This window comes from Apium graveolens, chromosome 9, assembly GCF_009905375.1.
Source record: "Apium graveolens cultivar Ventura chromosome 9, ASM990537v1, whole genome shotgun sequence".
In the NCBI taxonomy this organism is placed as follows: domain Eukaryota; kingdom Viridiplantae; phylum Streptophyta; class Magnoliopsida; order Apiales; family Apiaceae; genus Apium; species Apium graveolens.
The window spans coordinates 244,865,294-244,878,606 of record NC_133655.1 but is presented as its reverse complement, the minus strand read 5'-3'; the positions used below and the strand labels follow the sequence as shown (position 1 = coordinate 244,878,606).

At 36.8% G+C, this 13,313-nt stretch overlaps 1 protein-coding gene across 1 annotated transcript; it reads right to left on the bottom strand.

Annotated features, from left to right (window-relative positions):
• Positions 1 to 4,185: 4,185 nt before the first annotated feature.
• LOC141684728 (uncharacterized) lies at positions 4,186 to 8,044 on the bottom strand. The gene is made up of 12 exons (XM_074489830.1): positions 7,811 to 8,044; positions 7,610 to 7,652; positions 7,049 to 7,236; positions 6,802 to 6,906; positions 6,461 to 6,580; positions 6,292 to 6,383; positions 6,106 to 6,223; positions 5,777 to 5,865; positions 5,624 to 5,693; positions 5,458 to 5,546; positions 4,744 to 5,047; positions 4,186 to 4,463 (listed from the first exon to the last, which is right to left on the bottom strand). The coding sequence occupies exons 1-11, from the start codon at positions 7,841 to 7,843 to the stop codon at positions 4,768 to 4,770; spliced, it is 1,227 nt and encodes a 408-aa protein (XP_074345931.1). The 5' UTR covers positions 7,844 to 8,044; the 3' UTR covers positions 4,186 to 4,463; positions 4,744 to 4,767.
• Between the last annotated feature and the right edge of the window lie 5,269 nt (positions 8,045 to 13,313).

The window sequence follows — 13,313 nt, the reverse complement described above, 5'->3', positions numbered from 1 at the left end:
CTTCAGCTTTTGCTTAAGTTGTTTCTGAGTCATTGGACCAATATTTACTGATTTTGTGTGAACTTGTTCACTCTTATTAGTAATTAAGCTTGATCTAGGTGATGAGGTTGTTCCTTCCTCATGGATTGACTTATCAGTATCAACATTTGGATTAAACTTAATGGTCTTTATTTGAATCTTATTAAGTTTGACCTTGCTATCAGTTTTTATTGGTTCTGTTTTCTCAGTTTCTTTTCCACCTTATCATAATTAGATCTAGCACAATATCCTAATCCTGATCCCCAACAGCCATTCTCTAAAATTTCCAAAGTCGTCTTTCCTGAGTTAGTCCAAAGTTTAATAACTTATCTTTCTTTTGCTAACTCCTTCTCTAGATAAGCATGTTCTTCTAACAATTTTTCCTTAACATAAACAACATTATCTCTTTTTTTTTGAATTTCTAGCATGGAAAACAACTAAATTTCTAGGTGATCATTCCTTTTTCTTTAACTTGGAGTTTTCACTCTTGATTCTATTATTCTCTATGGTTTGATCCCTATAACTAACATGCATAGTCTTATGAAATAATCTTAATTCATAGATATCATCAGTATCAAAAGTAAGAATAGTCTGATGTACCTTTAATTCAGCATTGTCAGCCTCAGCATCAGCATTTTCCATGAGAGCATAATTGATCCCATCAACTGAATCTGATGAATCATCCCAGTTTCTCTTATTTGAGATCAAAACTTGTTTCTTCTCAGCTTTGGGTTTTATGCAGTCAGCTGCAAAGTGTCCAATTTCATCACAGTTGTAACATCTCTCTTTTGACTTGTCAGGTTTTCCAGATCTTGATTCCTTCCAATCAGTATTTCTTCTGTTGTTCCTCTTATCAGAGTTTGAGGAACTGGAACCTTTTCTGGAAAGTCTTCTCCCTTTCTTGAAGTTCTTGTAGACCATCTTCTTGAAGCTTTTAACCAGTAGGGCAGCCATTTGATCCATGTCTTCATTTTTATTTTGATCACTGTCAGTATCTGATTCATTATCAATATTTGAGTCATCATCATAATTTGATGATTCGGTATCTGACTTTGCAATCATGACTTTCCCTTTGGAGTAGCTTTTCCTCCTAGCTTTCTCATTTGGCTTCTCTTCAACCTTGAGTGCAACTGGTCTAGATTTAGATCATTTCCTCTTGCTTCTTTGCTCCATCTCTAGTTCATGAGTTTTTAGAACTCCATAGATCTCATCTAGAGGTGTGTCATCAAGTTGATAGTTATCCTTTATTGATGTGACTTTAAAGTTCCTCTTTTAGGGAGAGCAAGTAGGAACTTCAAGTTTGAGGCCTCTAAAACATATTCTTTGTTGACAAGGGATAAGTCATACAACAACTTCTGAAATCTGTCATAGATCTCAGTTAAGGACGCGTTGTCCCTTGAGTCAAAGTGCTCATATTCTTAAGTAATGTCCTTCTGTTCTTCTTGATAGTGGTTGTACCTTGACACTTTACTTCTAAAGCATCTCATATCTCTTTTGTTGTCTTACATCCAATGACTCTATTGGACATAACACTATCAAGACTGTTGTGCAAGATGTGTCTGACCTTAGCATCCTTTATAATAGATGAGAGATCTTCAGGAGTATAGTCCTATATGTCTTTGTCTATCATCTTCAGTGGTTCTCCTGCAACAGAAACAGCTACCTTCGTTGGTTTATGAGGACCATCATAAATCCTGTTTAGATATTCAGGATTTGTGGCTTCCAAACACATGGTCATCCTAACTTTCCAGATTGGATATTCATGTATCTTCAGAATTGGCACCTTGATTGTTTCATACCTACTCATGTTGCTGCTAATCTGTGATGTGGCCGGGGGTGGTGGTTTTGGATTATGTGTCTCTTCTTCTTTGTCTGACGTTGTTGATTGTTTTTCAGATCTTAAACTGTTTGTACGTTAACAGTAAGCTCTGATACCAATTGTTAGGCCATTAATCAACTGTAGAGGTGGGTGAATACAGTTAATACAATCAATTCGACAAAGTTTCAACAGAATCAACAGTTTTTATATTAACAGATAAAAACTGATTACAAACGTACTCTCTCGAAAGGATGAACAATTATCCTTGAGAGCTGCTAGGTTATGCGAAAGATATAACAATGTTCGCAATGCTTATAGTATGAACCTAATATGTGCTTATATAGAGCACAACTACATAATGTATAAGGAATCATATTCTATTAACAACAAGAAAACCTAATACAATGCTTCTGAGATAAAGTCTTTCATCGCCTTGAGTTCCTGTTTCATTTTCCTTATCGAAGATCAACTGATGTGACAAATACTGATTACATCATCTGTTGACATCATCATCCGTTGATATAAGTTCCAATATGAACTTCTGTTAGTTTCTGTTTGATATCATCAGTTGCTCCTAACAAATCGTTGGTACGGAAAAATTCCTAAAATATTAGGAATTATTGTAAAAAAAATACTCGTTTATATGTAAAAATTCCTAAAATATTAGGTAAAAATACATGTTGGTACGGAAAAATTCCTATATTATTAGAAAAAACCGTAAAAAAATAAATAAATAATACTAGTTAGTATAAAAAAATTCTTAAGGTATTAGAAAAAATTACGAAAAATAATTTGAGACACGATATAATCCTATAAAATTAAGGGGAAATACCAGAAAATTTCTAAACATAAGAAGTGGTAGAAAAATATTTATATGAAAAATTTTAGAATTTTTTTTGAAAAATATATATTGAAGCCTCAAATATAGCAAATCGTTATAAATGTGTAGTAGCTCCACATTTTGCGCTAAAAACGATACTCGTGAAGGGCTCATACCCATGAGGGGTCGAAAATAACTTGAGTCGCAACTTCCACGAAAGCTCGAATAACTTTCCCAGAAACTAGGGGACAAATGATATGGCCCAAAAATGAGCCGAGAAACATAATTAATGTAACATTAATTATACCTAATATAGTTCAATGACTAAGCCCAATTAATGAGGTACAAAATCCTGATTATTTATTAATTTCGTTATTAATTTCGTAATTAATAAATATGGTAAATTAACAGTTCACTAAAGGTATTCAATTAAGGATACAACTCTATGAAAAGTAGCCTCAAAGACAATTAAACCAACAAGGAATCTATTTCCTGCCTTTTAGAACTCCAATGAAGATTTGCTCACCAAGTATAATCCTAGTCCAAAACATAAACATCTAACATCTATATAAAGGTCTCACTCATCTATCAAGGGCTACGTTTTGGCTTTATTGTCTAATTACATAAAGATACGTACTTATCTTGTGAGGACAGTTTTAAGCCACGAAACAAGTCTTTGAGCTTACGGAGTTATGTGACAATTATAACATTTATACTTGTTACTATTTAACATTAGATATAACATTTTACTATTTTAGATTTAAGTTTAGCACCCCATTAAAGTTAACTGTGTTATATTATGAAATACAGGAACACTCACTTTATCACTAACATTAAATTTACCCCCGTAAGACTTGTTCCGAGGATTCTCCGATAATTAAAGATTGAGACAAAGAAAAGGTACTTGCAGCTTGATGAAAATGTAAATAAATAAAATTATGGTAGTAAAGAAAAATTGGAGAAGATTTCCAAGAATTAAATATTCAGACAAAGAAAAGGTACTTGCAACTTGATGGAAATGTAAATGAACAAAATCACCGTAGTACAAAAAACATTGGAGGTTGAAATTGTATCTTTATAGCATCTCATATAAGGGTTGTCCCTTGTGTATGCACGTGTCATAAATAATATTTTAATTCCGATATGTATATTATTTCATACTTTATTCATTAGTTATTCTCAAATCTAAACCCCGGATTAGGAGAGGGCATCACAAATTGATTCTGGAATTTCCAGAAAACGGCCGGCACTGTTCAAAGGTCGGCGACTCTGTATTGGATTGCAAAACTAGTTGCGCCAAATCATTATTTATATTAATTTTTAAATTAAACTATATCCATTAGCAACCTTGAAGATTGTCAATGTGATCCCAAAAATTAAATGCCAAATGATACTTAAATTAAAAGGAATATTTATCGTATAGACTTTACACAATTATACAAGTGTTTTAACCTTGACACATCAATTTTAATCTCCTCTTGGCAGCCCTTTAATGGAGGAGATGCTCTTAACTCTTAAGACTGCACGCTGGAAATAAATATTGTTGCACTCAAACTGGTAATCATAAACAATTTAAATCCCGATACAATAATTAGCTGCCAGCAAATATAACCTCTACTAAGACATATTAGACAATAGCATTCCAAAAAAATTTATGTAATATAAAGAAAGTTATCACATGTTACTATAATATGTGAGCTAACTTTACACTATGATACTCCAAACAGAAAATTGTTTTAGAAAACCACTGCTAGCCGCTAGCTTCCCACTCCAACCACATTGGCTCTGGCATCAAAACTTGTCTTCCTGCATCAACCAGGTATCAGATATTAGAAAAATAAAATGCAACACTCATCAAGGACGGACATTATTGTGCCCAAACTTATCTTCAAACTTATCATCAAGGCAGTAAGCTACAGATGCCAACATTATAATCATACACAATATGACATACAACATTACAACTCAAAACCATATAACATGACATTATTAACTAGTTTTGACAAGGAAATACGATTCAGTAAGCTTTCTATTCAAACTCAAGTATTCGACAACAGAATAGACATTGGACAAAATCAAATTGTACCTGTGCCAGCATAACCCCACAAAGTTAGTATCTTCCACGTCCTCTCCCACCACCACGGCGACCACCACTTCTACCTCCACCAAAACGGTCACCGCTTCTACCTCCACCACTAAACCTGCCACGACCTCCGCTAAATCTTCCACCTCGGTCACCCCTACCACCACCTCTGCCACCCCCACGGCCAGAACTGTTATCTCTTGGCTTTGCCTCTTCAACGGTCAATGTGCCCTCTCCAAGTTCAGATCCATTAAGTTGTAGAGCTTTATTGGTAGCATTACTATCTTTAAATTCCACATAAGCCATCCTGCAGAATAGAGATACAAACATTAAAACCTTTCATGAGGCATCAAGTAAAGACAAGTATTAATCTCATTTATAAGCTGTTTCTGCTTCATCAGATATATATCATTTGAAAGTGGGTTTATAAAATAATTGGAAATCTAAAAGATTGCACACTCCTACTACAATGCTTGAAGTAAAATCACATTGGGTGGTCATCTTGGGAACTCTTAGCTGTTACTACAATACATAAAACTGAGAGATTGACTTCAAAGTTGTACTGACATTCTTAGCAAAATAATAATGGTGTGATAGAAGTTCATTAGGTTTACTTTGTCTACGAGAGTTTAGCAGTGTTAGATTTCTCAAAAGCATCACAAATGCCTAATGTGAGATCAATTAAATACCATAATTTTAAAGAACGCGTAAACTTACCCTTTCAAGCCACCCTCGCGGTCCTGGGGAATGGACACTCTTGATATATCTCCGCACGATCCAAAATGCTTCTCTAGTGCACCACGAATCTGTCACATGTCGGAGTTCCAGAAAGTCAACCACCCGCATTATCAGTGTACACATTATAAACAAGCACAAAACATACCTGTTCCTCGCTATCACTTGTATCAAAACCTCTGACAAATACTGTTTGACCCTGGGCTTTTGCTCCATTGCTAAATATTTATTGGATCAAAAATTAATTCTCGAGGCGTTAAAATAGAACACTTGTACTTAATTACAATCGAGGTAGTCATACCCGCTTGCTGGTGTGTATGCACCCTTTTCCCGGGCTAAATCAAGCTTAACTGGACGACCCAAAAAATCTCCACCATTTAATTTAAGAGCCTGCGATTAGAAAAACTCACATTAATATATATCATAGATAATAGACTATAGCATACAACAATACCTAACCAAATAGCACTACAAAAAATATTGCAGGCTGAGTTCCATCCTTTTTGAACCAACAATGAATTTTTGGAAAAGTACTACTGTGACTAAACTGACAAATAGCAGTAATAATTGCATCTGACAAAAAAGATAACCGCCAACTCTATTCAGATTCTGCAAAGAAAACTAGCATACTTCTTGAGCTGCTTCTGCGGTGGCAAACTCAACATGTCCAAAGCCCTTAAATTTCCCTTCTCTGTCTGAAGCTAAGCGAATCTCGGCAACTTCACCAGCATCTTTGAAAAAATTCTCCCTGTCGAGCTAATAGTTAGACACATCTTATTTAGCAAAACTTAACAAAGGATAAAATTATATACATACACGTCGGATTCCTCGACATTGAATGAAAGATTGCCCATAAAAAGAGTTTTGCCTCCTGTGGCTGCAGCTTGTGGTGTGCTCGGAGTTTTTGTCTGCATTAATAAATTACATTCAACATATGGTATACACAAACATACAGAAGTACAGTGAAGAACAAGTTAGCAATTACAGCTTTCTTGACAATTGGCTTGGGAGTCTTTTTATCTTCTTCCTCCTCGGATTCTGAAGCTTCCTCTTCAGAACCCTCTTCCTCAGAGCTACCATCTTCAGCTTCAGCGCCTTCAGGCATCTGCAACACATCATAACCAAATTATTATATGATGAACAAATAAGCTTTACAACCTTCAATATTCAGGATATAATTCTGTTCCTCAGGAAGTACCTTGACATAGAATAATCAGACACTTATGAAAAATGTACTTAATAAAATCCTAAATATCCTTATGTGTTAAATTTGTAGTTCAAATCACAAGATACTGCAAATTAATCATGCAGAGCCATGGGTCAAACCTCATCATCTTCAGAATCATCATCACCAGACTCATCGCCTGATTCACCGTCTGAGCCATCGTCCTCTGACTCTCCCTTGGATGAAACTGGGGCAATTTCTATTTCCTGTCAAGTATGGTAAAGAATATTTAAGTCATAAACATGATGAACTTAAATACATTGGCATATTAGGATATGAATTAAATTTAGAAACATCATTAGCTAAGAAACATAAAACTTTACAAAACTATTCATCACAAACACATACATCATCCTCCAAACCACTATCGTCTTCCTCAGAATCATCCTCAGAACCACTTTCAGCTTTTGTGTTCTTGGGAGTTTTGGCCTCTGCATTCTTCTTAGCAATTGCTTGCTTCAAAGCTGCCTGATTTTGCTTTTGCTTCTTTGCAGGCACCTGCTGCTTCTCCGTAACCTCTTCTGCTTCTCTCTTGCCTATTTAAAACAAAAAATCCAACACAATTTAACAAAACAAAACAAAAAACGACCCACAATTAACAATAACAGAACACGTATGACGGAACAATACAAAACATAACAAAAACACTAACCTACAGTTAATTACAATTTACAACACATTAGAATACTAAAAAGTCAACATAACAAAAACATAAATAAACCAATTGTATGAAAAAACATTATCATAGCAGCCAAGTAAGAAACACTCTCCCTTCCAAACAAGACAAGAGGTCGGGGTTCGATTCTCGGTGAACACATGTGTGCTTGTGTATTTAAATTATTGTAATTAACCTTATCAAAGTAACTTAAAAGTAACAAAACAATCAACAGAACTTAAAAAATCACAAACCTTTCTTCAAAGGCTTAGCAGCAGCAGCTGGAGCAACTGCAACCTAGATTCAAATCAAACCCATCAGTCAAATCTATACACACACAAAAAACAAGTACTAATTTGAACCAAACAAACACAAACACACACAGCTATAATCAAATACAGTTAAACATATGAGTGAAACAAAGAAAAGAGGTTTGAAAAGAGGAGATAACAGACCTTGGTGGCTGATTTCTTGGAAGATTTACCCATTTGAATATGAAAATGGATCTGTAAGGGAAAAGGATTTATGAGGGGTTTAAGAAAAAGAGCGGCTTTGGAAAACCCTAAAAAGGACTAGGGTTTAGACACAGGTGAAGAGGGTACATACGGACAGTTATGTATTTATACCAAAATTCATGTAATAGTCGTGCGTATACACTGGAGACTTTATCGGGTCCGCCTCCAATTTTAGGGTTTCGGATATTTTGGGAAACTTGATCTTGACCGTTTACGTCATTATTTTATGCACGGAGAGATGCTCAAGGGGTCGAGTAAATGTATGGTACCCACAATTGGGTTAAAAAAATAGTTTAAAACAAATTTTTTAGGTAGGGCTGTGCATTCAGTTAATCGAAACCGAAATTGAATTTTGTTCGATTAATCATAATCGAAATAATGAAAAACTCCCTACCGAAATCAAACCTAAGTGTATTTGGTTTTAATTGAAACCGAACTAAATAATTCGGTTATAACCGAAAACCGGAATATAAAACTGAATTTAAGAAAAAAATGCCATAAATTGTAAAAAAATGTTTTTGATTTTTGCATTTTGCTGCTGCAAGCCGGAAACCAAATACGAAAACACTCGGGTACAAGATTTAACATTGACAATTCTTTAAACAGCTTCGGGTGTATATATGTTTCTAATTCCATGACAAGATAAAAAGATTGTATACAACATATCAATTGAAAACATGTTAGATATACTTAAAATAATGACTAATTATAGAAACTAGCTTTTCTTCTAAAACTCCACAATGAAACAAAGAAATTAAGTGAATGTGAAAGAAGTTCCAATTATCACAAACAAATTAACTTGGCTAAAAGTGGCTAATATTCACAAGGCAGCAGAAGATAATCGAATCGAATGGATTGTCAATGATGATGTCGAATTGTTGCGTGGTTAATAACTGAATTATCGAATAATCGAATTTTACAATTTTTTGTACCGGAATATGAAGTTTAGTTAACCGAACCGAAATATTTTCGGTTATTCTGTTCGATTATCGGTTAACCGAACCGAATGCACACCCCTGATTTTTAGGGCAGGGGTGTGCTCGTAAATATATTCTAATTACTGATTTTTATGTGATTTATACTAACTTACAACTCGTGCGATACACGAATGTTATGCCCAAAAATTGGTATAAACAATATTCAGGTTTGAGATTGATAAAATAGGCAAAATTGAAGAAGAAACGCCCAAAATTGAGGAACAGATAAGATTATCTTTCCATAAAAGGAAAGAGGGCACGCCCTATGTATAAGCAGGACGCACCCCATGGTGAAAATGGTTGATGGAAAGTTGCAGTTCTCCATGCATGGGAGGTGTGCCCTCAAACATAGTGGGGAGGCGCGCCCAATTACTGAAGAAAGGGTGATGAATTCCTTGATTGAATTCTTTCCTATGGTGAGCCTTAGGGCGCGCCCTGTGTGAGTAGAAAAACTTTGGGAAGACTTGAACATGATTACTTGGCCAGGTTCTTTTAAAGATTCATGGAAGATGGAGATTATTGTACTAACCTATTTGATGCATGTACTCTATCGAAGAACTCTCTCCTGTAGCATATCTACAGGAAAGGCGGTGTCTGTGGTCAGAGATCTCCAGGGGTATGCCTGATGATTGAAGACCTCCTCCTGTAGTCAATGGGTGTTCTCATTGGGGATGTGGGGTGAAATCTGGTGTGTGCTTTGGGAGCTCTGTCTCTTTAGTCAACGGGTGTCCTCGTTGGGGGACTTTGGAGTATCCTGCACTTTACACCCAAAAACTTGGGATCACTTGTCATGTAATCTGGTAGGGGTTCCTTATCGGGGGACAAGGATGCGTCCAACATTTGGGGTAAACCACGACTATACCTGCGTCCACGGACTAGAGAAACAGCTGGTAGCGGAAAGTTATCCTTGGCCAGGGAGATGCCTTATCCGTGAAGTCTCAAAGCCGCGGACGAGCCTTGGGCCTTTGTGGTTGGGCCTCATCGGCGAACATTCCTAAAGCTAGTAGAAACGATTTCTAGTGGGTTTCCTACTGGGCCTCGGGACAAGAAGTCTAAGCCCATTAGGTTTCTTGTTCCCCAAGAACTAAGTTGGCTTGATCCCCTATAAATAGGGGTACGTAGGCAAATTGTAAGGGGTCAGAAGCGAGAGCGCAAAGGAGCCACCACTAACCCTAAGTAATCTCATCCCCCAATAATCACCACCACCAAACACTGTTCATTTTTTCTGACGAATACTGTTCATCGGATCCACCAACAACTGTTCACGTTTCCGACGAAGAACCGCCATCACAGATCTTTTTTTCGGCTACAAACCTCAGACTTTGTTGCTCCCAAATTCCTCCGTCAACAAATTGGCACTAGAAGGAGGGGCTAATCAAGATCTGCATCTAGGAGGAATGATGTTTCAATATCGTGATGGAAGTTTTTATGATGGAAGCTCTGAGGAAGAATCTGATCACGGCTATGAGCATGAACCTTACGTTCCGCCGATGACTGATCGTCCCACTCCGGACGTTGGGGGACAGCCGCCTGTGCTCATCGGCAACGCTGACTTGCAGGAATAACTGTATCACATGGGCGATGCTTTGAACGGCTTTGATTCAAGGTTGAGCACCGTGGAGCGGCGCAAGACCAGAAGGGGCATTCGTCGCAGCCGTGCTACTCATGCACCTGGAAAAGCACCTATGACTGATAAGGATGCCTCAGCCGGCCACGGCCACACTGGAGGAGGGCGTGTGTCGATAACCCCGCGATGCCTGGTCTATTCCTATGATACGTCCCCAATCATCGAGCTGGTGGAAGAAGATGTTGATGGTCGAGAAATCTTGCGGACGAATAAACGGGGGGCTGCCCATCCGGACCAGTCTGGACATAGTCTTGAGGAACGCCGACAGGCCGAGTCCATGCCGGAGAATCGGCAATGAGGCTTCACAGCTTTAAATGCTGTGCTCCAGAGATTTTTTAGGAGAGAAGAGAAGAGAAGAGATGGGAGGAGAAGAGAAGAGAAGAGAAATAGTAGAAGAAAATAAATCAGTCGTGTGCTCCCGAGTTTTTGTAAAAAGGAGAGAAAGTGGCCATGAAAAAGAAGATAATGTGAGAGGATCTTTCCAAATCTTCCCATTTTTGGGAAGAAAGTTTTGGGGGGAAATTATAGGTAATTTTCTCTCCTGATCACTTCTCTTCTCTCGCCAAAAAACTCGGGAGCACGCCTAGGAAGGAAAATTTTAAAATTTTCTTTTCTCTTCTCTTCTCTTCTCTCCATTTTCAAACTCGGGAGCACAGCGTAAAGGATCGCTTGGGGATCCGCTTAGGCGATGATGATTTAAGAATGTTGTTGCTTGAATGGCAAAAAGAAGCGGATCGTGGAGATGCGACGCCCCATGATACAACGCGTGTGCCCCTGAATTCCCAGGGAAATCAGGAGCGACACCGCGATCATGAGAGAGCTCCTCCATGCAGATCGCGGGACCGATATGGTCGAGGATATGGAAGCGACCGTTGGAGAAGAACCCAATGGAGGGGAAGAGGCGGAGGCCGAGGTAGGTACTTAGATGGGTATCGTCGCGACAATTACCGTGGCCATATTGATGTCCGCTGGTATAATCGAGCAGACAACGATAACTATGTTGAATATGATGATCACGGAGATGTGGAAAATTATGATCGCGGGACGGCTCGATATAACGACTCGTATATTTTATTTATTATTTAAATGTATAATTATCAAATAAATAATTAAATAAAATGATTGTGTGGTTAATTAATGAATTGTATGATTTTGTATCATTGTTAAAAATGGTGTTATTGCAGTTTTATTTCCATAAATACTTGGATTGTCTCTAAAATTATTTTTATGACTTTATAATTTCAATAATTATTTTTAGGACTTTATGAAATTGAGAAATCAATATTTCATTAATTATTTATTTTTCAATGATTTTCTGAGTGTGTTTAATAGTAAAATCCATATTTAATTATGGAAATCTTCAAAAATTATGAAACTTATATTTTATTAAGTTTGTAGTATTCTGAGAATTTTAAAATTATTTTGGAAATTTTTAGGATTAATTTGACCTGCGCCTTATTTCCTTAATTGTTAAAAAGCGGGTATAAAGTGGATTTTAAAAATTGTTTTAAAATTTTTGAATTTATGTTTTTGTGAACTTCGGGATATTTCTAGCATTTTAAGACTGTTTCCGTGATTTTCTGAATTTGTTTTAAGGGCAACTCGGTTCGTTAATTGTGAATTGCGGGTACAAGTAGCGTTTCAAAAATGCTTTAAAAATTATGAAAATTTTATGTTATTAGTTTCGGGATTTTTAGAAAATTTTAAGCTTATTTTCGTAATTTTATGAATTTGTTTTATGCACACCCTAGTCCGATAATTGCGAAAATACGGTACAAAATTAGGCTGTCGGGTGTTAATTGTATACGTGTCTCTTCTATGTTATTTCCAGGATACGTGTCTTGACTCTGTTTAATCCCATTTCTCTCGAATAAAACACACACACACACGCAGTTCACTCCCTCTCCTTTCTTCATCTCTCTTGCACATCTCTCTCTCACTCCTCTCGTCTATCTCACGCATCACTCTCTTCTCTCCCCCTTTATTTCTCTTTCTCGATCTTCAATCTTCCTCCATTGATCCCTGTTGCTTTTCTGGTGTTGCTGCGACTCCGACTTTGGTAATCGCCAGTGATTCGCTGCTTGTTTTCTGGATGTTATGCTTCTGTGTATATATGTACACACGCGTGTATGCGTGTGTGTATATCCATTTGTTGATGTGTGTATTGTTGCTATGGTACTGTTTCCGTCTGGTTTTATTGTTCTTCCGGCCAAAATTTTGGTCCTGTGTTTGGGCCGCGTGTTATATACGTGTGTTGATAATTAGATTTTAATTGTTTTACTGAATTTACTGCAGGAAATTGCTTGACTGAGTTTCGTGAAATAAAATATATAATTTCGTGTGGAAAATATTTCTATTAATTGATAGAATATCGCGTTGGAAACCCGAGAATTAATCAGGTACCCGCGAAATTTTATCGCCGTCCGCGATGACTTTTACGAGCGGATGGTGGACGATGATGATGTTTATCTGAGTCCTAATATTTGAAAATAAATAAGTATAAATAATAATTAATAATTGTAATTAAGTGAAATTTAGAAATGGTTGGAAATATAATTGTTATTAGTGAGTTGAATCGGAGGTTGGGAATTATATCTGGATTAATTGTGAGTTGCTTGTTGTTGATTTGACGTCGAGTTGGTCGACGGGTAGTCCGGTAAGCAAAGGAGACGCTGCCCGATTTCCAGGGAAATTGAACTAAGGAAATACGGGAGCATATCCGATAATTATCGGGACGTCGAGTGACTATATATATATGTATGTTTTATACAAAACTTGATTGTGCGATGTGATGAAATATTTTTCCAAATCGATAACCCTGATTTCGTAAATTACGAGT

Bases quoted from the DNA above. Each gene is read 5' to 3' on its own strand.
- LOC141684728 (XM_074489830.1), bottom strand. From the start codon at position 7,843: ATGGGTAAATCTTCCAAGAAATCAGCCACCAAG. The intron at 7,237-7,609 runs GTTTGTGATTTT...TGTTTTAAATAG, and splicing joins TGCTAAGCCTTTGAAGAAAG to GCAAGAGAGAAGCAGAAGAG. The intron at 6,384-6,460 runs GTAATTGCTAAC...TTATTAATGCAG, and splicing joins AGCCAATTGTCAAGAAAGCT to ACAAAAACTCCGAGCACACC.